General features: G+C 33.7%; 1 protein-coding gene across 1 annotated transcript; it reads right to left on the minus strand.

Moving 5' to 3' along the window:
- Window positions 1-186: 186 nt before the first annotated feature.
- Window positions 187-27,427, minus strand: LOC113398759 (voltage-dependent calcium channel subunit alpha-2/delta-3-like). Its single transcript, XM_064216898.1, has 24 exons — window positions 27,052-27,427; window positions 26,606-26,870; window positions 26,126-26,291; window positions 25,119-25,250; window positions 24,635-24,912; window positions 24,016-24,245; window positions 23,345-23,567; window positions 22,851-22,991; window positions 22,337-22,429; window positions 21,669-21,692; window positions 21,100-21,126; window positions 20,882-20,962; window positions 18,283-18,357; window positions 11,377-11,484; window positions 8,756-9,015; window positions 7,917-8,074; window positions 6,569-6,688; window positions 5,904-6,097; window positions 4,363-4,509; window positions 3,805-4,077; window positions 3,084-3,180; window positions 2,206-2,372; window positions 1,822-1,983; window positions 187-399 (listed from the first exon to the last, which is right to left on the minus strand). Exons 1-24 carry the CDS (start codon window positions 27,303-27,305, stop codon window positions 271-273), a joined length of 3,804 nt encoding a protein of 1,267 aa, XP_064072968.1. The 5' UTR covers window positions 27,306-27,427; the 3' UTR covers window positions 187-270.
- Window positions 27,428-27,903: the final 476 nt, after the last annotated feature.

Raw genomic sequence — 27,903 nt, forward strand, 5'->3', positions numbered from 1 at the left:
TCACATATAAGAATTCTATTGAAATAATTCTATTCTATTGAAATTTTGAACATTCCAAAAGTAAATTAACGGCTAATTAAAGTTCTCAAAGGAAATGTCGACAGCTTGGTGATTTGCTAACTTTATCACTATAAGTATGTAATACATTTCCGAACCAAATAATTATATTTAATAAAACGAACTAAGGAATGTGGTAACCGTGTATCATTTCAACATTTTTAACACATAACAGCAGCGTTTTTTAAATTATATTTTATACATGCATATTGTTTATATTATTTTTACAATTATATAAAAAAAATTTAAAAACATAACCATTGATAGAACAATTGATAGATGAATATTGCTAGCGGAGTCGGGGTCTGGGAGCCAGGGGCCACATTGTCGATAGCCCACTTCCTGAAAACATAATAAAAATAACTAGTTAGCCGGTCAGTAGAGCTATCCGTGAAGTGATAAAATCGAAATATTTTTTATTCAAGTGGGCATAAATCTTTTGAATCGTCATGATACAGTGTTGAATTAAATTTAAAGTTGGCACCGGTTTGGAAAGTAGATTCTACCTAGAAGAACCAGCTAGAAAATCAGTAGTTACTCTTTTCCACCATTTCAATTACCGAGTATGTCAGTAAAGAGTAATTGTATTTTTTGATATCCTGCCCAGAACTCAATAAATACTAAGTCCATGCTTTTTTGTCTTTAATATAATCTTGTATTGAGTAATATGCGTTTGATATGAGCTTTAAATTTTTTAATGGGCCAAGTTAAAAATAACTGTGGAATCTTATTATAGGATGATATGTGTTTTTGATTATAAAAATTAAACATTCAAAGAATACATGTATCCAAATACCGTATCAACGTTATTTGGTTAAATAACTTTTAAATCATGTGATAAGAATAATTCTTAAATGATAGCATCATAGATTTTATCGAAATAGAGCGAAGTAGCAATAATCTACATTTTCGAGAATATTATTCCGCGAATAAACACTATAAAACGATGTAACTAATTTGATAAAGGTGAAATATAGTTTTGTCTATTGGTCTACTGTCTGACAAATCCTTGTCCAAGTTTAATTAATATCTTATCTTAGTTAAATCTGATCAAATCATTCAATATCGATGGATTTCATCTTATCTATCGTGTGACAAGCTCCAAGATTTTGATTTCTCTTTGTCAAGTCACTGGTTCGCAACGGTAATACCGCTTTAAGTAAGTGAGAAAATAAACTGTTAAAAACTTCATCTATACTTAATATTGTAAATAACGAAAGTATCTTTGTCTGACTGCCTGTTGCTCTTTCGTGACCGAACCACTGAACCGAATTTGATGAAATTTGATACGAAGAAAGCTTAAACAACAAGCTTTTTTATACCTAACTCCTGGCGACCAATCTAATCACCTAAAATGCGAGCGCAGCCGCGGGTTACGAGTTTGTTATATAACAATAAAATAATTTCTGCTTTGTATTTTACGTGATTGGATATTCGATATTCTTGCAAATATTCTTTCTCATTAAAAAGTAAAGGCTTAGTGCCGGCCAACTCCAAAGGTCGGGCACCACGGGTGCACAGAGGAGCGCTCACGTAAGCGAAGTCGTGCGGGAAGCAGCGCGTGTGCGGCGCGCGCGCGGGCAGCGGCACGCGGTTGCGCCAACACGCCAGCCGCGCCGCCGCCGTGCCGCGCCGCGCGCCGCCCGCCGCCTGCGACAGCTCCGACAGCGGCACCTGCGACCGAGTCGCTTCAGCTCGTTCGTACTGGACGAATGTCATACTTATGCTATCGTACTCACTGATGCTATTGAAATATATTTATACCGGTTCATTGGTGAATGGATCATTGACAGGTTTTCCAGAGTGTTGACATCCGTTGTAGATCGCCAGTAGGAGCAGGTTGGTATTCGGAACTTCTGCGCCGACTAGAGGCCACTTGCACAAGTGGGGGGTCCGCCTTAAAGCTTCCATTGCTTTTGGAGTACGCTGTGAAAAACAAAAAAAATATATGCCAAAAATATTTTTCATTTCAGTATACTAAATATTAAAATTACTTTGAGAAGATCATTGTTCGTGATATTATCTATATAAGGCATATTTGCCAAATGGCAAAGCTAAAATGAATTAGCTTAATACTGTTGAAAGATCGCGTTCACTGAAATCTTGCAAAAAAAAATTGGCATGATAGGTAGATAGATGGTAGCATACCTGCAGCTCGTAGAGTGCGCGAGAGCGGTCGCAGGCGGTGAAGCGCGTCCTGTTGACGAGCACTCGTTTGTCGTAGAGCCGCTCGTACTTCTCGCGCTCATAGTCGCGGCGCAGACGTTTACGGCGCTTTTCTTTTTCGGCTTCCGTATCACTCTTTACGAGAACACCTGAATTTCACAAAAGTTATATTAGCTATTTAACTTAAATATATACCTACTAGGTAAGTGATTAGAAGATGTGAAACTTAACCGGCGATTGCAGGTAGAAACCCGGACAAGTACCACTGAATTGTTATGTTAAGCACATTTGTGATTACCATTCACCTCATGCTCGGCGTGAGGAAATCTACAAGTATCCGTCAATCCACATTGGAGCACAGTGGTGGGGTAAGCTTCTAGCCTTCTCCTTTAAAATTAAAGAGGGCCTTAGTCCAGCAATGGGACATGTACTTTGTGTTACTTTATCAACGACCGAAATCATTCAAGTAAACGCGTAAAATAGAACTGCTTGCATCAGTAACTTTGCTCTTAAAGATATTAACATTGCACGTCGATCTTGACGTTTTGCTGTTACCGTGGCCAAACAAGCTATAAAAGCGATTCTTTGTGCTATTAAACATAAGTTATTAATGTAAAGTTGATAAAATTAATCATTAATAATGAAATAAAAATGTATCAACTATGCTGCTTTTGGAGCATCGAACTCAGTTTAGTAATAATTTATTTAAAATATATTATATTCAAGTATTTGAAAACGAACCTTCTATATTTTTTTTATTTATTCGATACTCTTTTGACAAAGTGTCACTGGATTGTCTGCTCGTGATGGATACTGTGTTCAAACGCTGTCGTAACTAGAAATAAGATGTGAAAACTCACTGGAATATAGTAAAGTTACAACTGTGAGAACATGTTCAGTGGCGCGTATGAGCATCTTCACAGAATGCCAAGCTGACTTCACTAAAGAAGGTAGCGACTGTAAAGTAAATAATTCATAGTTAATTTTAGTTTAAATGTGTTTTTTTATTTTATAGATAGGCGAACGGACAAATGGACCATTTGCCCGTCAAAATACACATGGTGGTCACCACGCCCATAGACAATGGTGCTGTAAGAAATATTGACCATTCCTTACATCGCCAATGCACCACCAACCTTGGGAATTAAGATGTAACGTCCCTGTGCCTGTTGTTTGTTGCACTGGCTCACTCACCCTTCAAACCGGAATACAACAATACTATTGTTTGGCGGTAGAATATCTGATGAGTGGATGCACAAAATCCTACCACCAAGTAAACTTTTACCTATTTTCCATTTCATTCAGCAAGTAAAAATACTGCTGTATTTTTATGTGCTTGAGAGCGAGAGGAGAGAGTGTGTAGCAGGGGGATATTTAGAATATTTTATTATACATATTTACAAAAATTACATTTACGGACACAATGGACGTAACATCTTAGTTCCTATAATTGGTGGTTATTGACGGTCTTCATGGAAGGTGGTGATGGTTTAGGTTTGTTCAGGTAGTTAGATGTATTTGCTTTTCAGCTTTTGTAATATTAACAAACTGTAAGTATAAATTCACGCGTCCCTCACTAACCGGAGCTCTCGAATATATCTTTTCATTCTTAGGCGGGAAACAAACACCCTGATAATCGTGTATCCAGCTCAATTTAAATATATTAGCATTAAGCAGCGCTGCCATCGCTGCAGGGTGCGAGTTAGCGAGGTGTTCTCTCAGCGGCTCCTCCTCTTCTTCCTCGTCGTCCTCCCGCACGTTGGAGACTATCCACGCTCCTTCGTCGATGAGAACACAGGACCAGTCCTTGCCGTCGCAACGCGCGTCGCAATCATCTTCATCCTCCTCATCGCACTAGCATTAGTTAAAACAATTTAAGTTTGTACGTATTTAATGTATGTATTATATTACAAATGCTACCACAAATTAAAAATAATATTATAAAGGCCTAACCAAACGATATATATGGCTAAATATTCAAATCGTGCCTGCCATTGAAACAGGTAGGTAAATGAAATAAAATATTTACAGACAGATACTCATACTAAAATTTCTAAATAAAAAGGGCATAATTTTGATCAGATAATGAAAATGTGTTATCGAGAAATACCTATATATTTATACTTTAAATTTACTTACGTCATCCAGTATACGTAAATTAGTAACGGAGTTGAGCAGGTCCTCTAAATGTTTGGGATGGAAGTGGAAGCCGGCGACACCGAAAACTCCCGCATTGGTATGTCCCAGAGTGCGAGCTGCCGTGAGCCACTGATATCGCTCACCGAGCTAGTATGTCAGAAAATTCATAAAATAGAAAAAAAGTTAAAAATATATTAGAATTCTTCTGGTAAAATTCTGGTAAGAAGTCATCGTTTAACTTGGACACCCGCAACATAAGGGAATTTGCCTATGCGCTGACCGCCCACCAGTTTATACTCAATGTTTGAAACTCCTAGATTATTACGCTCAGGTGAAATTCTACAATCAGCGCGTGCGTGGAAAGAATGATCTTAGATTGTCCACGTTTCTCTTTATGTGAATTGGCAATTCCTAATGTTGCCAACATCTCTACGCAAAGCCAAAGGATCAAGCCGATCGAATAGGACTTGATCGTCGATAATTCGAGCCGCTGCGCTGAATATCGTCAAAAGGAGAAACCTGGTACTGGGGAGCACCCGCCCAGAGGTGAGAACAGTATTCTATGTGAGGCCGAATTTTCGCCTTGTATAGTTGTTATAGGCGAGTTTTACGTGAAGTACCGTCTTGTCTTGTTGACCACACCAAGCTTTTTTGCCAATTTAGCTTTGCCTTCCAATTGACCGCTGAACCGAACGAGACTTGAAACATCAACGTCAAGTATTCCGATATTAGCTGTGGCAGCAATGGGAATGTTTTCAAATCGTGGTGATACGACAAAAATGACGATTTTTAGCCTGTAGGTAATAATAATTCATAAACGTACATAATGTGTTTATAAACTGAGCCATTATCGCTAAAATTTTTTTCATATAATAGATTCCATTAAAGATACAAAGATACAAAGATCCGATAACGATGATGATGGAATCTGAAAATTATTACAATATTCGCAAATGGAGTTGCACGAAAAATATAAAACTTTTCTTCGTATTCATTTATGTTGAAGTATTGTATCAGTTAGTTTTTAGCCAATTTTTAGAAAAAAGAGGCCATTAATTGGCCGTATATGTATCAATTTTGAGTATTCTGTACCATTCCTACAAATTTATCTTAAGTTCTCATGTACCCTAATCATTCATTACACATATTCATCACAATAAATACATTCGTCTGCTGCATATTCATATATTTATTTCATTTGCGAAAGGAATTCACGGAAGCTTATATACTTTTTAATTGAAAAGGATTATAACTGTGGAGTAGTGTGTTAACTTTAAAGTTACCATCCTAATTATTTAGCAACCATAAAACCAGTATTCAGTTCAACGCTATTTTTGGTGTAGTTACATTCAGTTTTTTATGATAATGATTCGTCTTAAAGTTATGTCTGTAAATAGATATGATTAGTATATATCATGAGATCAAAAACTCTCATTACTGACCTGTAGACTATTGTGTTTCTAGCAGGCTTAGTGTTGGAGCTGCTGTGGTTTGTAACATCCTAGCCGATTAGTTATGTTAGGGGGAGTAGGCGAACTCACCGACGGTGGCGGCAGGAAGCTGTTTCTGTGTACGCGCGCGGGCGCGACGGGCGTGTGTACGACAAGCGTGTCAGGCGCGGCGGCGGCGCGGCGGTAGTACGGCTCGGCGGGGCCGTGCGACCACAGGTCACCGGAGGGAGGCTCCGCGTGAGCACTAGTCGCGCGGTGTACCGCCCATCGCATTAAACCACTTTCTGGGGAAAACCTTTATGTCATACTGTAAGCTGTGATTGCACCCTTGTAACGAATATGCCCAACTGGTTAATTAAAGTAAGATTAAGACGGCTAATCTATTCACACTCACGTTCGCGCTGTTTCTCGGCGTTAATCAGGCTAAGATGACTTGCAATTATGCCTTTAGTTAACTTTCATTTCATATAATGAGTGATATGTTTGATCCATAGGAGAAATATGTACTACGATAATTGTTATAAAAGTTCACAGACGGTATGTTGTCTGACGATTTTTACTAAGTTTTTATCTGTTAAATGGGATTTCTGATTGTTCTAGCAGTTGAACCCCAACAGTAACAAAGTTGTAAAATAACGTTTAATGAAATAAAATAACCAAAGAACATCTCAATCAAAAACCGACATAAATGTCAGCCAAATTGATAAACCTAGACTAGCAATATCATGAGCACAACGATCGGTTGATATAAATACCACTAGCAAAGAATGTCATAATGGAGCCCAGCGAATGTTCTCCCTCGATGTTGTCTATCTCCATCCACGGGCCAGTGGCGATAATCTCCTTGCATAGACGGGCCATTAAGTCCTCATTACCTGGACAAAATTGTATTAAATTAATATTTATATTAAACTAGCGCTCCGGCTTCGCACGCGTGCAATGCTGATACTAAATATAATGCAGAATGTCTGTATATACAACTTTCAGCTTTTTTGTCATTACTCATTAGACAATACAAACCGCTATGTCCCTACATTTTCAATCTGTAATATCTCCGAAAATATTCATTTAAATTTTATGGTGTAAAGTGTCATCTTGATTTATGGAAATGCACAATGTATTTAAGGTACTTAATTGGATAAGAACTAATGCTTTATTGCTTAGAATCGCTTCGTAAATAAGCCTGGCTCTCTCGCCGAAAGTAAAGGATAAAAATGGTTATTGTGGGTTATCCCTAACAGATAGACTTATACCATACCGGACTTTTTTTGTAGACCTTTTCATCGTGTGCAATACTGTAGTACGTTATACTCGAAACACTCTATCTATTAAAAAAACCGCATCAAAATCCGTAGTAGTTTTAAAGATCTAAGTATACACAGGGACAGACAGACAGCCGGAAGCGACTTTGTTTTATACTATGTAGTGATGCTTAAATTTTTAGATAAAATAATTGGATGGTTTGATTTTGTTTTTATCATAATTTAATAATAATTGTATTATCTGTGCCGTCAACGAGGATACGCTGATCGCAGTGATAGTTGATGTGCTGAGTAAAGATAACATTAGCACTATATATTCTGTACAATAAGTTAATATGTATGGTATAATTTGTGCTAATCGAAGTTTATTTGCAATGTCAAAGATTGCTGCGAATGATAAATATTATTATCAAAATTTCAACTCAATCGCTTGGGTTTGCATTTTCAAGGAATTTCTACATCTATGATTCAACCTATGATTATTTAATTTTATATAAGTCACTCTTCTAAATTTTGCAACAAAATTATGAAACCTTATGTAAATGAGTTTTTTTTTTTGTATACATTAGGTCAGTTAGAATTGGAGTTTGTCGAAAACAATTTACGTTAATGATGTTAACGTTTTTATTTTATATTTTCTTATACAGCTATAGTACCGCTCTCTACTCGGCCAGTTACTTATTTCCGCTCTTTAAAAATTATTTATTTATTAAATCGTAACAATTTAGTAAAGCGCAATCTTCGAAATGAGACCATAACCGATTTTTTATGGGCAGCTGTCGTGCCGTAATCACTGGGACAAAAATCGGCTTAAGCTATTAATATATAAGATTATAACTACATTGGTAAGTTTTTTCCAGAAGAGACGGCTTAATTGGCGAAAAGAGATGCTTTATTTTCCTCATAGCGAAGTTCGCTTCGTCTCGTCTTCGTTTGATGAAGTGGATTATTTCTTCTTTTTTTGTTTCAAAATGTGGGTCGACATATTGACAGTACAACCTGAAATGTATTCAATTAATTGATATGTTTATATAAAAGTATATATATAATGTATTGTATATATTTTTTAAGTTTAACTTGGTGGCAGGGCTTTGTTCAAGCCCGTCTGGGTAGGAACCACCCTCATCTCATCGTCAGATATTCTACCGCCAAACAGCAGTACTCAGTATTGTTGTGTTCCGGTTTGAAGGGTGAGTGAGCCAGTGTAACTACAGGCACAGGGGACGTAATATCTTAGTTTCCAAGGTTGGTGGCGCATTGGTGATGTAAGGAATGGTTAATATTTCTTACAACGCCGTTGTCTGTGGGCGTGGTGACCACTTTCCACCAGGTAGCCCATTTGCTCATCCGCCTACCGATATCATATAAAAAAAGTATAATAATACTAAGGTAGTTTTCTTTTTCAGTTTATATATGCTAAAAGTTTCTAGTGCACAGATTATATGCAATGTATACTTAGGTATAGTCAAAAATAAACAAACCCTAAAGAATACACGATTCAATTATTTAATATTACTTGAAGAACGTTGATATATTTTTCCGGTTTTTTGTGTCCGGTTACGGTGACGGATTTTACTTCCCATCGGATTCTGAGTGATGGAATAAAGTGCACTTGTTTACACGAACTCATTTTTACATTGTATTTTACAAGGTGCTCGTTTAGCTAATACATATACATACCATTCTGGATGTACGGAAAACTCAGTGTCGTGCAATATCTTAAATGTTTCTTTAGCTAGCTGCTGTGTGAATGCTGCGTCAGGAACGGCGTGTCTCGTGTTATATTTTGGAAGAGCAACTACTACCGTGTAATGGTCCATCACTCTCTTCCAATAGTAGTCTTTTTTCTCTATGATCGCTCGCATGCCACTTTCGAAGATGCTTTTAGTTTCCATCGTTCTGTGTCCACTGGGATGATCGACAACTAACTCTTTTCGGAACTAATAAAGAAGAAGGAATAAAAAATTTAATTTCAAGTAAGGCTGAGGCGGCACTTCTATTAAACCGCTGCGGTTTTTAATCGCGTGAATTTGTGTATCCAGGAAACTAAAACAAGCGACCGCACTAGCGGTTTTCACCCGCGACTGATTTCAAAACCGTGAAATTTTACAAAATGCTCGCGGGTAAAAACTGCAACAAAATTTGTAACCCATAGAATTTAGTTGGCGCGCACGCACTTATCGCAAGTGACAGAGGGCGGTTATTGGTCAGTATTCGGTAGACCACCGCGCCGTAAGGAGGGTGCATTGGCGCGTCGTTGCAACTATGTCGTCAACAGAGTCGGAGTCTGTTTCAAACGAACCAGAATATGAACAAAATATTGGATGAACCTAATATTTGTGAAATTTACGCTGACGTTTTCTCTTTCTATTTTTTAATATCAGAGCAACAACACATACTGCCATCTTGAAATCCATCTTCAAACTGTGAGAATCGCGGGCGGTTTCGCGGTTTTTAATCGTTGCGCGTGCGTGTCAAGCGGTTTCGCGGTTGTAGCGGTTAACCGCTAGCTGGAAAAAACCGTAATGCGGCCTCAGCCTTAGCTCGTATAAGCATTTGAATCTGCATGTAAAGAATTTAATGCCGCAATCTGTTCTTAATTTAGATTCTATCGAGAAGACTAAGAAGTTAGTCTACTAGGTAGCTAGTCTTTTCTAAAATGAAAATACAAATTCAACTATTTATAGTAATTATTGCATGATCTTCGTGATTGGATACTCGTATGTATCGGTGAGTTTAATAAATATCAATATATATTCAGCAATTAAAGATGCTGGTTCCTTTACAGTAATTAGTTCTTACATGATACATTTGGTGATAGGCCTTTGTGCTAGCCCGTTCGGGTAGGTACTAGTCATTCATCATATATTCTGCCGCTAAGCAGCAATACTTTGTATTATTGTGTTGAGGTTTGAAGGGTGAGTGGGCCAGTGTAACCGGCACAAGAGACATAAAAATTTAGTTTCTAAAATTTGGTGGCGCACTGAAGATATAAGAAATGGTTAAAATTTCTATCAGTAGTGTTCACCACGATCAGGTGGCACATTTGCCTGTCCAACTATATATTCATAAAAAAATATCTTTAAATGATAACAGCTTAAATTGAACATTTACAGTTAAAGCCGTTATAATTAGGGGTTAGATAAACATTGTTCTGTCTTCTCCTTTCTAATGACAAATTGAAGATGACAGAAAGAGTCAAAATATTGACGAATTAAACAAAACACACACGGACCGTAAGTAGACACTTAGCTCAGACGAGCTTAGATTTGTTTTTTTTTGTTCCTTATAAATAATCCCTTTATATCATTGTATTTCGTATAAACTTTTGATAAATATAATAAATTGTGACATAGTTAATAACCGGAAGATATATTTATCTGTTGACCTTTACCTAAGTAGCATTACCCGCACCTTTTTGCAGATAGTCCGAAACATTTGTATTTTAATACGATTAATAAATTTATAACCTTGACTATTGTATATTAAATTCGATTTATTTAAACAGAAGAAATGAAATTCCTGGTCACAATCGCTCAACAACAATATTAACCACGGCTAATTATAATTAGTTCCTATAGGAACTAAGCTGTTAAGACGTTTGTGCCTGATATTGTTCTGGCGAACTCAATCAGAATTCAGTACTTTTAAGGTGAATAGATGAGTAAACTAAATGTCATAAGCTGTGACAAAGTATTCCTTTGCAGGAGGAGAAGATTTAGTGCTTATTCTCGACGATGCTTCAAGCTTCCTCGGGCAGACTCTGTCAGTCCGGGTTTGATAATTGCCTAGATCATTACATAGTTGTAATTAATTAAATATATACCTATATGTACCTAAAATCATGATTTGCGAAAAAATATTTATTTTTCGACGAATACGAATCTAGAAGAAGATTACTATAAGTAATTGCTTTTGTTTAATTTTATTTAATCAGACGCAATAATATATAATCTCCATCTGATTATCAGCAAGATATTCAGTATAAGACAACGCGACAATAACTTTTATTATTAAACACACAATAATAGAACAATAAAAATCATCTGACTTCGCACGGGCAATAAGAGAGCCTACGACCCCGTGGATAACTGTAGTTACTCAGGAAAATGGATAGTGGATTATTATAATACTATATAATAATATTATATACTTTTGTATGTGATTGTTTCTTATAACCTGTATGTCGAATTAAATGATAAACTAACTATACACAATTTGAAAGAAACTGCAAGTGTGAGGAGCTGAGACTCCCTCTATTAATACTACAAGTTATTCTATTGGCTAACTAATAACCTCACCTCGTACCAATCTTGTGGATAATCACGCGGCAAACGATCTGCAGCGGGCTGCTCGACATCTAAAAAGTCGACTGTACGGTACCCTGGTTTTAATATGTCGCCATCGAACTGAAAAATAAAAATTATACTAAATGTATTTCTATATAAATATTTATATATATTCTAATAAAAATATATTTCATCTAATCATTAAAAGACGCGTGTGTCAGATTAAAGTAAGAAATAAATAAATAATTAGACGATTACAAGTCAAGTCAAAGTCAACTCAAAAATCTTTATTCAATATAGAAGTGTTTACACTTGCTTATTGATTGTCAAAAATCTACCACCGGTTCGGAATTTAGCACCTCGGACCTGAGAAGAACAGGCGGAAGAAACTCAGCGGGATATATATATTTAACCATTTTCCATGTACAATGATAATTATATTTTAGCTATTTGAAGCAGCCTGGAGGCGATCATTTCATTCCCAAGGTGTGCAGTCAACTAAAAAGTCATTAGTGTTGTAATATCCTTTAGCACACAAACGCTCTTTAACGATTCTTTTGAATTTTATGATTGAATAATTTTGAACGTTTTCTGGGATCCTGTTGTAAAAACGTATACATTGCCCCAAAAAAGAGTTACTAACCCTGTGTAATCGGGTACTTGGAGTAACAAGTTTATTCTTGTTCCTAGTGTTAATAGAATGTACGTCACAATTTCTGGGAAAATCGTTTATGTTTTTGCGTACATACATAACATTATCAAAAACAAATTGAGAAGCGACAGTCATTATTGTAATTTCTTTAAATTTATCTCTTAACGAATCTTTTGGGCCCAGGTTATAAATTGCACGAATAGTCCTCTTCTGCAGTACAAAAATAGTATTAATGTCAGCTGCATTACCCCAGAGTAGGATGCCATACGACATTATACTGTGGAAATAACTGAAGTACACAAACAAGGCTTACACTATGTATTGTATGTTTTAATCAATTCTGTAATAATAATAATTTAATTTAAGTTATTTTTGAATTGTATTGATAACATTGATATTAAATAAGAGGGTACTTTGACTTTTCTGTTCATTATTGTGAGTCACGTGATCTGTAGTAAGGCTTATATAAGTGATGGAAGCTCGGTACAGAACACTTTACGTTTACTTTTCACTTTGATCCTGGACCAGCAAGCTGCTGCTAACAAGTAAGGTACGATATAATTTTGTGATATAATATAATTGTTATTGCTTGTTAAATTATTGATGAATATATGAATTGTGTTTTTGCAATTATCAATATACAAAGTTAGTATAATTGTATTTAACTAAAATGACTGTATTTTTGGATATTGAAAAAGAGTAACTACTGAGTTTCTTGCCGGTTCTTCTCGGTAGAATTGATTCCGAACTGATGGTACCTTTACTTTAAATAGTTTGTTAAATGACAATTCAAAAGTGCTTGTAAAAGCCTCCTTGAATAAAGTATATTTTGATTTTGGTAATTGGTTTTATTGCAATTATTAATTGATACAATATAACGATTACTACAGCTATTATAATGGCTAAATAAATATTTGTGTTTTATATATGATCTTTTTTTGTCTTATAACCTTAAAATATAATAAAATAATAAAGAAATGGAAATTATTCTTAAAATATCCTGACATAATGTATTAAGTCTTAATAAAAAATCTAACACATGCTTTTTTAATGATTAGATGAAATGTTATATTTTATATGAATATTTACTGTATTATCTGCTAGATAACATTAAGATGTACGCGAATGTTTGATAGTAGATATGCAAATTAGAAATACATTATTAATAAATCATCATCAGCAAAACTCTCGAGTTACAATTCTTGCCGTCGAATTTGGTCTTACGGGCTAAATTTGGGTTTTCTACAACTGTATCAATTCCATCCATTAGACTCAGGTCCACCCCATACGCGGTTTGAAAGCTCAGTCAACTATCTGATGTTGATACTCTTCGATTAGTAAACTGTGGCAATTTTTATAGTATTACGTTTTGTAACGTTATGGAGTAACGGTATTGAAACTGTTTTCCTTCTGTAAAAGAGAGCTGATCTACTTATAATCTTTGACCTCGTGACTCCTTTCAGGATGTTTTTAATTAAGTAAGTATACTTAGAATTGCTTAACAATATATTTTTTAATAATATTATGTATGTTCACAATAATATTATTAATATTATTATTTTTAAAATAAACAGTGACAATCATTGTAAACTTATAACACTTCGTTTTTGACTTTGCAAAGACAATCCATCCTACCATAGTTGTTTCTAACTGGGTCTTTTAATAAATTCGAATCTAATATCAAAAGAAAATAATAGATTAGGCATATTACTCAATAAAAGATTATATTAAAGATAAAAAGACACAGAGACCAAAAAACTTAGAACATACAAAATAATCAAATCTGATTAAAATTCGTATTGTAAAGACATTAACATATATGTAAATAAATTGGAGTACATTTGTATAATGTGTATTCTCATCTCAACACTATGAAGGGATCCGGATATTATAATAAAACGTACACGATGTATTAATGGACACAAAAATTGGCGGAAAAGAGTTACTACTTTGTTTCTTGCCAATGTGAAGTGAGGAGCGGACTGCGAGGAAATCGTGTCTACTTCCTTTGGTTTTTTATGAAAATGTACGATTGCTTCTATTTGTAAACAAATGCGCATTGATAATTAATATATATATATACAGGGCTATTGGTAATTCGACGAATTACCGTTAGGATATGATAGGGGTGACTATTTGCGATAATTTTAACCCCCATATACATAATGCAAAAGTGAACCATTTTTGAGTTATCACGTGTTTTAGATTTTTTCAAAATAAGTCAAAAATGCCACTTCAAAAATTTATTTACAAAATAGTATCAATTAAAATCTATTTTTTTTCTTCTGATTTATAAAAACAAATAAGCACTGGTCATTTGTCAATATTAAAACAATAATTATCGGTCCAAATTTAAAAATGCGAGACAGAAAAAGATATTATTTCAATTTGTTTTTGTTTTTTTTTCCTCAAAATTGCTTTAAAAACAAAAAAAATCGTTACGTTAAACCTATATATTTTACAAGACAATAATAGAAAAAACATTTAAATCAAAATGTTATCATGTTTTATTAATGAGTAACTCTTCATGAATAATTTTGTGAATAATAATTGATAAAGGTACTTAAGAGCTTAGACTCGAGTCTTAACAATGAAATATTTCACATTAGTGATTTGAAAATTAGAAAGATTAAGCGTGTTTAATCATGTTGTGATTTATGAAAATTTATCGTTATTATTCATATTATATTTAATAAATGACTTCGAAATTAATGTACACTTAGATATATATCTTGACTTTATGCGGGGAAAAAATTACCCAAACCCATAATGATATACCTAACATAAAATATATTTGTCTCTTCTTCATCCGTCTCATCGGATGAAAGGGAGAGAACAGAGAGTTTACCGGTTCTCTGGTCTCCCTCGAGATTATACGATATAAATACTATTGCCATAATGAGTATCAAGTTAATTGATGTCACCGCCAGTTCTTTGTTAAAATATTTTATCATACAGTCTTTTTTCATTCCTTCATCAAATCTTTGGTCATTAGACAGTTTGATCCACCTTATGCAAAAAGTTGTGTTATGCATGTACAAATTGTGTATGTTCTACGAGGAGTAAAGATTAATACTTTGTTTAAAGTTTAATGTATTGAAACTAAAAAACTAAAAAAAATTGAGTTTCACATCAATTCGGTTACTTGGTTTTGCATAAATCCGGAAAAAACAAACAAACAAAATTTACCTCTGTAATATTAGTATGATGACGATTGAAAACTTTATCAATAACGTAAGATAACAAAATCACTGTTACTTTTTCGGAATAAAAGATTATGAATTTTCTTACGATGAGCTTTCTTATGATGTCTTTCATCACTGTAAAGCACGAGATAAATTATATAATTTATTATGTGTATATACACAAATTACGTACATATAAATCGGGCTCAGTGCTCACCTAGGTTAGAATCACGTATTCTAACAGGGAAATGTAAGTGAGCTAGTGTTATTATAGGTACGCGAGAAACGCCGTTTAGCAGTTGGCGGCTCTATTTTGTGTGAGCGGCAGTGACACTACATTTTTCGCGCTTTTGTTCCAAAGAAAAATGAACAAAGTAGCTCAAATTGTGAACAATAGATTAAGTAAGTATTACAAAAACTTCAAATAGCGACACCAAATGTTTGCTTGTTGATTTATTGATAAGATAATTGTAATGATTATAAATCAAAATATTAATCATATAATAGGAATTATTGAGCTCATAAAATTGTCTATATGCAGATTGCCAGACATGATGAGTATTAAAATATTTTCTTATAATAAACAATTTCATCGAAGGTGGACTAGCTATTACGTGGCAGAACCAGGGCCGGGTCTGGTAATATCTGCTACATTTAATTCAAGTCTCAGAGATCTTCTACCCTGATTATGAAGCATTATAACGTTATAATAGCATTAAAAGTAATCTGTAAATATTTAACCCATTACAAGGATCTAATACTAAAACCGAGTCCGAACGGGCAAAGCACCAACTGGTTCCAGGGTCTCTGCAGGATCATAGTCAGTTCTTTACGTGGATAATCTATTTAAAAATCAATAATGATTTCCCAACGATGAAATTCTAATACTTGGTAGTAGGTCTTTCTGAAAGCTTGTCTTTGTAGGTACTACCTACTCATCACATATTCAACTACCAAACAGCAATACTTAGTATTTTTGTGTTCTTGTTTTAAGGGTGAGTTAGCTACAATCCATTCAAACCATAACAGAAAAAAGCCAAATAAATAACATTTGACAGCAAATTAACGTGATAGCATTGGTTGAGAGATTGCTTAATCTATGATATTCATCATATAATCCGCCGAGATGGCCCAGTGGTTAGAACGCGTGCATCTTAACCGATGATTTCGATTTCAAACCTAGGCAGGCACCACTGAATTTTCATGTGCTTAATTTGTGTTTATAATTCATCTCGTGCTCGGCGGTGAAGGAAAACATCGTGAGGAAACCTGCATGTGGCTAATTTCAACGAAATTCTGCCACATGTGTATTCCAGCAAACCGCATTGGAGCAGCGTGGTAGAATATGCTCCTAACCTTCTCCTCAAAGGGAGAGGAGGCCTTAGCCCAGCAGTGGGAAATTTACAGGTTGCTAATGTAATGTAATGATATTCACTATGAATTTGCGAAAAAATGGCGTTTTGGACGTCGCCGAAACTCTTATCGGAATTTTGGAAGTAAAATTAAAGTGGAAATAAGTAGTGTAACAGTGTTGTATTATAAATAAAGATATATGTATTAATCATAAACTTTTGTAGTGCAAAATATAGCTGTGTTATTAGCAAATCGCATGAAATATCTAAGGTTTGTTAATCTTTTTTCCTACTTTCTTTCGAATAGGTTTAGTGTAACTGTAGCCACAAGGGACATAACATATTAGCTGCCAAGGTTGGTAGCGCATGTTAAAAGTGGTTAATATTTATTATAGCAACAAAGTCTATGGGCAGTGGTAATCGCTTACTATCAGTTGGCATATCCGACCACTTATACGCTAAGCTACAATAGTTTTGACTTTTATACAGAATTAATGATTAACTTGTTAATTTTTAATGCGAATTTGTTTATTTTTATTAGTATTTAATTTTTATCGAATTTACTTTCTTTAAATAGTGTCGCTTTAGCAAACGTGTAGACAGGAAATAATTTCATATCTAATTAGATATGAAATTTCTATATGAAAGATACTAGAAAATGTATTTATCAAAAAATGGGTCCTTCATCCTTTATTACATAAACTAACAATACTAATAACCAGACATAAAGTGAGGAACGCCTTGGTTTTGTTGTTTCAAGGTAATAAATTAAGTTTGTTTTACTCTACTGAACATATGCTGGCCTGAGTGTTATCGCGATATTGTTGTTTTGTGATCGTCGAAATTGGCATATGTCTTTCAGATACTTGACAATTTCGAAGAAGAAATGCCACTGTGTTTGTGTCTTGGTTTGTGTCTTGTCACCCTTGGGCACAATATCTATCTAGTCTGCTTTTATACATATATTATTGTAAATCGTCCTCTATATTTTGTCACCGTAGGCGAAACTTATATTAATATATATTTATAACTAAATATAAATAGTCATTCAGACTTATTATCATTGGAGCGTAAAGATCGAGTGTCAGTATGCCAAATATTTGTATTGTCGTTAGTGAGTGCTACATTATTTTTCTTAAATATTTTCTTAATATAACAGAGCTCTGCTTAATCTTTAGTTATATTTTTTTTCTGATGATTGTCTTGTCTCTGAGAAATTAGAAATGGTTTCATAAGAGGTGGCATCATTTTAAATGGTCGATCACCAATTGTGGTAAGATTATATCCGTGCCAGGTAATTGAATGTCCGATGGAAAGGGACAAGTTCCATCGTGTATTCCTTTTCCTGTTGTTGCCTATTCGGTATAAAATCGTCTTGGGAAAGTTATACTAGCTCCCCGAAAAGCGTTACACGCGAACACTGTTTATCGACTTCTCTATAAGACGTCGTTCGCTGCTGAGATGTGTATTAACCAATGATGCGACGGTTGCGCTAAAGTTGGACGTTACGTTTATAATTTAATAGGAGACCGTAACCTAAACTATAACATATATTAGTGGTAAAATTAGATGAGTTTGTTGAATTCGATTATTTCCTAAATATACGAAATGAAATGGATTGATTCATAAATTCATTTGTAAAGATTGCATTCAATTTAAGTGTTTAATCTTGTTTTACGTGTTAATCAAAACATCTAAATATATTTTTTATGTATTGTATATTACTCACCACAACTTTGGCGTTCTCATGTATTACAATGTTGCCTCTATGGTCCACAATAGACAGCGAGCCCCCAGCACCTAGCTTTAAATAGAATAAAGGAAATTATAGATTTCTTGTGAATTATTTATTAGTTTATATCAAAATGTTAATAATAAAATTGATTATATAAGCTAACGGCCAGTAAATGCCCAGCTACTGGGTCAAAAGCTCGTGTTCACTTGTGATTTTTTTAAAATTGTTTAGTGAGTGTTATTATGTTGGTGGTAAAAGTAAAAAAGAGGATTTACATTTATCATGAATAAACTATGATTAATAACAGTGAAAAAGTAGAAATTCTAATAAGTATATGATTTTTTTTTTTTGTAAATTTCGTTGTTATTTTTTTGCTTTTCTTCTCTTTGATTAGGATGACGGCAAACTTTCTTGCTAAAGTTTTATTAAGGCGGGCTGGTCAGAGACATTTGTTTGATTGATGAACGACAAGAAAACATCTTACGATACCTAAAGGCTGTGGTACATAACAGGAACCACGCGGCCATTAAAAAAAGAAATATTTATCTGAATGATTATATCTTTAAAACGAATTTCTTAGTAAATATAAGTGTTCGAACGCATAACGCAGACACTTAATAATTTTGCGTCATACAATTCTGATGACCAATATCGTGTCATAAATATTATCTATTATCAGAACTGTATGTTGTCTATATTTTATTTACATGTTTTGATTTAGATATTATTACGTAGTTAGTTGTGATTTTTATTCATAAGAAATTATTTACGACGTTGACGAATTTCTGTCTACGTACAGTTTTCCTGGAGAACGAAAGCAAGTGGGGTGAGATAAAGCAAGTCAAGCCTTTTCAATGCTGATTGATAAAACAAATACCAGAAGTATAACCCATTCTTCCTGTTTCCATTGTGTTATTAACCATAGTAGGGATGTTGTAATTATTAATTATACTGGCTCACATAAAATATCTTAATCTTTATTCAACTTATTAATTACATTTAAATTATTTAAGGAATATTCATCACCTTTAGTGTCACGTGAGCGTCGTTCTATATATTATATATATATATATATATACATATAATAATAACAAACTAACAGGGTTAAGGTGAAATAAGATTGATGATGATATCGAGGTTGATGTAGGCTGTTGTTATTTTTATTATAATATGTAATAATAACCGCTGAGCTGACAAAAATGACATTTCTTCAAACCAGAAACTACTCGTACAGTCCGAAGCGGTATTTTTTTATGGTATAGGTTGGCGGACGCATATGGGCCACCTGATGGTAAGTGGTTACCACCGTCCATAGACAATGGCGCTGTAAGAAATATTAACCATTCCTTACATCACCAATGCGCCACCAACCTTGAGAACTAAGATGTTATGTCCCTTGTGCCTGTAGTTACACTGGCTCACTCACCCTTCAAACCGGAACACAATAATACAAAGTACTGTTGTTTAGCGTAAGAATATCTGATGAGTGGGTGGTACCTACCCAGACGGGCTTGCACAAAGCCCTACCACCAAGTATTAATTTAAATTAATGTGAGTGTAATTTATCACCAGATAAATTAACTACATGAGAATGATTTGAACAGGTTTATCTTGACGCACTTAAAACAAATCCTACCTCTTGTTACTAAGTTATTTTCAAGGTTAAAGGGGAAATACCCGTTTATTGGTGACCCTCGCTCTAGTACCGCTCGTGTGACTAGATAACCACTCATCTAAGTACACCGAGTTAAACTACCGCAAAACATCTGACACACATCCCGAGACAATTAAGAATTGAAAAGTCGTCGTTGTAGAGTCCAATACAAATTGTATTCGTACGTCACTTAGGAAACGGGGTTGTATTCGTACAGCCCACATTGGAACAGCATTGGTCATATTAGAGTTATTCTTATTACAATATATTTTATTAATTAAATCCACGCTATGCTTTTTCCATTGTCTATGCTTATTATGTGATACGATTCAAGTCCCAATAATTGTATGATAGTGTCTGAAATCTTCATTTGAGTGTCGAATAAAATGTCAATGTATATTACAAAGTTTGAACGTAATTGGATGAGTCGCAACAAATTCGGGACAAAATGTAATCATTCATTTTTACACGTGTATTACGACTTGCGAGGTGTCGACCGCGTTAAACGTTTACTACATCGACGCTGGGGGTCGTAGTGAGATATTATATATTATAAACAGGCCGGATTTATAGGTATAGAAGCAACAGAGGACCGGTAATTTTCCAAATAATATGAATATTTTTTTTCAGTCAGGTGTTTGAATAATTTATAGATCTCAAATCTCAGATATCAAATTATTTTTATCTATATAAATATTATATATCATTCTTTTGATTCTTTATAAAAACAAACTATTAAGACATAAAACGCATAATTCACGTAGAACTATAATATCTACATATATGCTATATTAAATGTTCGTCGGGATTGGGATGTTTTTTGTTTAGGATATATCTATTGTGGGTATCCCGGGTGTCCTTCCCTAAATCCGACTGGGTCTATAACCTTCCTCGATTAACGGGTTATAAAATAAAAAGGAAACAAACTAGTAGACTCACCAGGTAGTAAGGTAGGATTAGCTTGAGGTGGTCTATGGGTATGTCGACTCCCGCCACTCCGAGCAATCTGTTAACGGGGTACTGCAGGAAGAACGACTATCAGTCATTTCTACGTAAAATCAAAATTGCGATTCAACGGGAAATATTGTTAGCAATTAGCATTCTATATTATGTTTTAATTTTTTAAGTCTCGAAAATAAATATTTCTTTATAATTACCGTTCTTGTTGAATTCCTCTGTTTTTCCTGGTATCGCATTAAATGATAAAAATGTCAATTGTAATGATTAATAGCTAACACATATTCGTTAATCAAACATGAGAGATACTAAGAGATACTGATTAATGTATTGATTCATTCATTGATAAATTGGTTTTATAGAAGTTGGAAGAATTTATTGAATAAATATCTACTCGTTTTAACTGAAAGTGGTGACTTCACACGGTGTCGCCGTTTAATACAAATACTTCACAAGTCACAACCTCTGATAGTATTTTAATTAATTTGCGTAATTGCTTGGAATCATTACATTAATTGAATTTACATCTTAAATCTAAATACATATTTATTTATTTCTTATTTTAATAATGAAGTACTTCCACGAAAATTTTAATTAATTTTTTTTTTAGGACGATTATTTAAAATATTATTGCTCATCTACGTTTGTAAGCAGTTAGAGACATTCTTTATGAATAAAAAAAATAATGTAATATCATAGATAACTAGAATTTATTTATGGAATATAGTCGAAATACTAATTGATTTATAGCACGTGCATTAAAACTTACCTCTCCCAGGATTTTCGTTATATTCTGAAAAAAGTATATATATATACATATTAGTTAAATAATATTTTATAAAAGTAATGTTCCAATGATAGTATTTATATGACAATTTATAATTGAGTATTTTATATTTATATTGAAACAATATTGATAGCCGAGATGACACAGTGGCTAGACCTCGTTAATCTTAACCAACGATTGTGGATTCAGACAAGAACTACTGAATTTTTAAAAAATATTTAAGTATATAAAGTATTTTTTTAGAGTCGGAGAAATTCAAATTGAAATGAAATACAAAAAAATGTTTTTAATCTTCATGAAATTCGTTTTTTTTTGACAGATTATTTTACAGTATTTACTGCTTATATGTTTGAATATGACATCGGGTACGTGGTCGCCAAGGCTGGCGCGTTATTGGCGTAGCCTGAAGATCTTATTTTCCAAGTACCTACGACGTTTTTCATCTGTTTAGAAATGTGACTACAGATCAAAGAGGTACCCAGTTTGCTGGTCTACTTTGTGAATATAACCCTTCTACAAATTAATTAGTATCTGGCTACCTCGTTGGTACGATTTCACGCAATTAAAGAATTAAATTTGGCGATATATAAAGTCGAATCTCTACGCAGATAAAAATTTATAACTTTTTGGTTAATACTCTGGGTACTTACTTCTGATGTAGAGTGATCAAAGATGGGAACTGAAACGCTTATTTGCAGTCGGTAGTTTACATCTTCACCTTCATAATAGTGGCCATAGTTATCCTGAAACAATAACAACATCAATAAACAAGGAAGAAGATGGTAAGAAGAAAACATAAATAGAAATATGAGATGACATCTCTGTCAATTAATGGTGATACGCTATTTAAATGAAAGTACCCTTAACAAATTATAGTTATTATTGCAAACATCGCATATTGCTTTTGGACATAATATGATCAATTTCTACGTTCAGTTTAGAATAAACCTACAATCTAAGAGGAATTAGTTTTCGTTAAGTTAAGAGAAATTTGATCGATTGCAAAATTATCTTCCAACTTTGGCCGGCTACCTACTCCCTGGTAATTTGTTGTCAATCTTAGTTAGTGGTAAAACTCTATCTGAAAGCCTAGTTCGCATTTAAATTAGTCAATACCACTGTAACCTACCTAGGAATAACATTAATGCCATAAATAAATCTCACCAATTGGCGTATGTGAATGTAGTCACCGTACAATTTCTCGGTTGCGAGAAATTTGTCCTTATTTCGCCGTAACTCTCCATATCGGAAGGTTTGCTCAGCATTTTCTTTCTGTTGCCAGTAGTATTCACTCCTTCTTGGGTCCTATGAATTATACATTCAATGTATATACATAGATAGTTAATTAATAGTATTATAAAATAATGAGAATAGGTGAATACGTAAGAGATATGGAATGGTGTTCCATGACCAATACACCCATTTTTTTGCCTCGACCTTGGTTTGACGTAAGGATAGATTAAGTAAAATGGCAGGCACGTGTACCATTGTAATGTAATAGTAATGTTAGAATATCATTTCTGCGCCGAAATTGATGATGATGTTGAGATATGTAAAGATAGTTTATATAATTAATGAAATATTTTAAAATATTTTCGTATATTTATTAAATAAGTTTGTTCTTGTTAAATATATCTATGTTTAAATCCTACTCTCACCTCTACATTAGCATATACGTCGCTGTACACCCTGAGGCGATGCTTGCGCTGCGCCACGAGTGGGCGTTCCATGACCCGCAGTATGCTCATCACCTGCTCCGTGACGTCGGAGTCCGTGACCAGCTCCGCGTAGTACCCATCCCGTTCGCACGCTGCGGATCCCGCGTACAGCCGCGTGTTGTCACGCACGCCGAAGCGATCGTGAAGCCAGAGGACGAAGAGTCTGACGAATTTGATGTTCATAAAAAATTATGTAATATGTTGAATTATGTTGTAACTTAAAATAAAATATTTAGTATATATTTTGATTTTTATAGTATATATAAAATATATTCTTTAAAAAAATGTTTTAAAGTCGACTTAACGCAACACTAAGTCTATATCTATTTTTTTTGTATTCAAAACGTTCGCTACTTAATGCAAAAGCACCGCCTTAGTTTTTGGTATCACCAACTGTACATACATGATAAAGCCATTTAGAAAATTCAATGATTGTGTTTACAGCACAGCGCTAATAAATAGCTTATTATTATCATTTTAAGACTCTTAAGCTCGTTAAAATATAAAATATATTTTATTTTAATTTTTTTCTGTACTTTATACCACTTTTGAGCCAGTAGGCTGGCTGATAATGTTAGAAAATTATATTGAATAACTTCACAAACCATTACCTGATACTACCGTCCGGGTCGATTCGATGCATGAGTTCTGTATAGTTATCGTATAGACTGTCTGTTAACATAACAATAGCTTGTTGGCAGGACGTTGGCGTGTCTTTTGCCTTACGCTGCTTATTCAGTAAGTGCACCGAGTATGTTAGGACGTTGTCCATTTTCGTTTCATTCACCGCCTTCTGGTGTTTTAGCGCGGCCATCATTGCGGCAGAGTTCACATGGTTCGCCTAATGAACATGGAAGAAATATAAAAGTAATTAATAAAAAATAATTGTATTCAAATGCGTCAAAAATGTACAAAATATTTCTCACCTTCTATTATAAAATTAATACATTGTAGTGCATTGGAAATTATGTTCGCAATTACAGAATCGAAAAAATACATATAAAAAAAATCTCTAAAAATCAATGCCAATGCCTTTTATTCGTTTGGGTACCTGTTATAAAATATACTTTTAAAACTTTTTTTTTTATATGTCAAATAGCTCTATTAATATTAATCAAACGCAAAAATAATTCCATTAAAGAAAACATTACCTATAATTTATCAGCTGTTATCGATTCTACATTTAAAAAAAAACAAAGTTCCTTAATTTGATAGCATCAGCTTACTCACTGGTACCAGTTTTTCGTTGAAACATGGAATGGGCGATTCCACCACAACATTGAAACGGAGTACATTGACTTGGTCATCATCTGTCAATGCGCTGAGTAGTGCAAGTGTGAACTGTTCAGCGATGACTAAGTTTGAGGAGTTCATGGAACCAGAAGCGTCGAGAAGAATTAGTACGTCTCGGGGGGCGCCACTAGCGCTGACGTACCATGGACGAAGTCTACAGTCGTATAGATATTCGCCATCCGTTTTCAGCTTGTACATATTTTGCCATAGGGCCGCTAAAAATATATTTCATTAAATTTTATCTTTACATTTTGATTAAGATATAAAACATATTATTTTTTCAATATTTTAATTAGAAATTCGTGTTTTTGATAAGCTATTTTGCATTGTACACAAAATTGCGAACTAGCAAATGATTTGCAAATATGAGAAATTCTTGTAATCATTTTCAACAGAGTATTAAAGTAAATTGTTATCATACCAGGATAATGTCTTAAGAAACCTTGTGCACTACACATGTATTGAAAGTCGAGTGTGGCATCTTGAGCGTAATTTTCTCTGAACGTAGACAGTAGTCCTTCTGTCCAATATACATGTTCAAGTACCCGAGGATCTACAAAGATAAATCCCTAATAACATTATACATGCGAAAGACTTAGATATATAATTGTATTTAACTAACATGATTTTGTATTTTTAAACGTTGTAATAAAGTAACTACTGTTCTTCTCGGTAGAATCTGCATTCCGGACCGGTGGTAGCTTAACTTAATATAGTTGGTTAAATTACGATTCAAGTGCTTTTAAAAGCCTACTTGAATAAAGTATATTTTGATTTTGATTTTGAGTAATGGTCTTCACGATTAAACTACTAAAACGATTTAGATGAGGTATCATATGAAGGTAGTTTAAAACCCAGGGAAGGAAATAGGTTAGGTTTTATTATGGAAATCATGAATTAAGGGTGTGAAAAGGGGATGAAAGTTTGTATGGAGAATCTTTGATTTCTTAAGTGAGCATATAAAACTCATTATAATTAAAATTTTCGTTAATTTAGGTATTTTTGACCTTAACTTTTTTTTAAAGAATTTGTATAGGACGTATGGTAACATGAATGTTTAATATTTTGTAACCTGTAGCTTGTAAATATATAAAAACTTATTAGATATGATTATTATAAAGTATTAAAACATATTGAGAGAATGAATAAAAATGATATCCGCTACGCCACTGCAAAATTAATAGAAAAGTCATTTAGAAATGGGGGCTTCCCATAAATACTTTTTCTTCAGTACAAAATAAAAAATAAATTGCTCAAATATAAATTTCGAAGTCAGACACCAGAATAGAATTCTTGATCTTCGTTTAATATCAATAAGTAGTACTCAATTTTATATAATTTCTAAAAATACAAAATAGTATGTCTATTCAATAAAAGCACAAAGATTTATCGCTCAAAACAAGTAAAAATATGAGAAATTGTTCTTACCACATTCAAATACTTCTAAAGCGACGTGAACGCTGGTGTACTCTAAAGATACATTTGCATCAAAGTGTACGCTACTCGTAAGTTTCACTTTGTTCAGACTGCTGCAATTCAAAGGAAGCTCCAATTCTTTCCCCTGTTTCTCCTCTTGTTTTAAAACATCTATGTCCTAAAATACATTTTTTGCTTAAGTAATATTAGGTTTCTCATAATACATACTGTGCCTAACACAGTATTTATTATAGCTTTAGAGTTGTTGAAATAGTTTCATAATCGTTTTTTCTTACGTAATGATTTTTTTACTTTTCTTCTTATTTCAGTTGTTTTTTTTTCTAGCAAATCGAATGTTTATTTTTTAAACATTTTTTGTTATAACGATAGGACGTTAACATTAACATGTTCTTAAGCTGAATTACTTTAAAGTTTGTCTGTTTTTTTTTTTTAATATATATTGTTAAATATCTAAGTAACTATCTTACTTACATCACTCCTTACAAAGGTGTAATCCGACGGAGGGGGAATTTTATTTGCAGCCAGCTCTTCTGCTTTTCGCATGATTGATTCGGCAGCTCTACCACGCCGTTCTAATAATTCGTTCAAGATATTTGTAGTTTTATCCACAATTGCTGTTCCGTTACGGACTTCGGACTTTATATCGGCAAATCCTTTTAAAAGAATGTCTCGTCGCACAAACTGCTTTTCATTTTCGAACAGTTTATCTGATATTGCCTTTGCCCAACTCCGTACTCTTGATTAAGATGCAAAAATTAAAACTCAATGAAGAAGTTGTACTAATTATATTGCTAAGATTTTTCTTTAAAGATTTAGATCTAACTCATTTTGATGTTATTGTAAATTTTAATCAGATCTTGGTATATTTAATCTGTTCATTATAAATATGTAAATAATGTTCTTAGAATAATACTTACTGTTCCAGTGTGATAATTTTCGCTTCAGTCTTTTTCTTTTTTAATTTTGGACGCACAAAATTTATTTTCGTTACATTTGCTATTTTCAATGGTACGCTTTTGGTCTTACTTTTATTCACTAACAAGTGCCCTTGGTGTTCCTCGAGAGATTTTTTTATTGTATCCATGGAATTGGTTTTAATTGAGGCATTTGTAACATTTACGAAAAAATAATATATTAGTAAAATTATGAATAGTTTTAAATTGTTATGCATGTTATATAATTAATTAATTTTATTAATAGTTAAGTGGACGGACATTTTTGGTTTGGAGAGCAACGTGAGGCGGCCGGCAATAGCGCAAACTAGGTGCAGACTCCGCGACGCGTAGGGAACGAGGCTCCCGCCATTCCGGCGCCACTCTCCCCTTGCCAGTGCGAATCACATCTGACCTACATTCGAAGATGGTGATCTAAGTTTCAAATACACTGGTTTGCGTGAACTATCACCCATGATTTTAAGCGTATCAATAAGGTATAAAAGGATAAGAAATTAAAAGTCTAAATTATAAGGGAAACTGCGAAGAATGTTTTAGTAAACTTATTATCTTAATACATAGGTAGGTACTTGTATATTATGATATTACACACCATGACAGTTAGCCATTGCATTAAAAAGTCTCCTCATTCTTCAGTCTCTATATTTTATCTATTTTATTGAATAGTATTTTATAATATTATAGCATATGGTGTTATAATATTATATGTTTTTGTTATTTTCTGGATATGATTAATTTTATTGATAAAGAACGTGATAATCAAACGATAAGAACTAATCAAATTAGTTAGATAGTTAAGATTTGTACGATAAAACG

This window comes from Vanessa tameamea, chromosome 14 (genome assembly GCF_037043105.1).
Source record: "Vanessa tameamea isolate UH-Manoa-2023 chromosome 14, ilVanTame1 primary haplotype, whole genome shotgun sequence".
Classification (NCBI taxonomy): Eukaryota; Metazoa; Arthropoda; class Insecta; order Lepidoptera; family Nymphalidae; genus Vanessa; species Vanessa tameamea.

Coding starts and splice junctions, on each gene's coding strand:
- LOC113398759 (XM_064216898.1), bottom strand. CDS start 27,305: ATGCATAACAATTTAAAACTATTCATAATTTTACTAATATATTATTTT. Junction 6,689..7,916: donor TCTGGAAAAAACTTACCAAT/GTAGTTATAATC, acceptor AATTTTGTCCAG/GTAATGAGGACTTAATGGCC. Junction 4,510..5,903: donor GCTTCCTGCCGCCACCGTCG/GTGAGTTCGCCT, acceptor CTGACATACTAG/CTCGGTGAGCGATATCAGTG.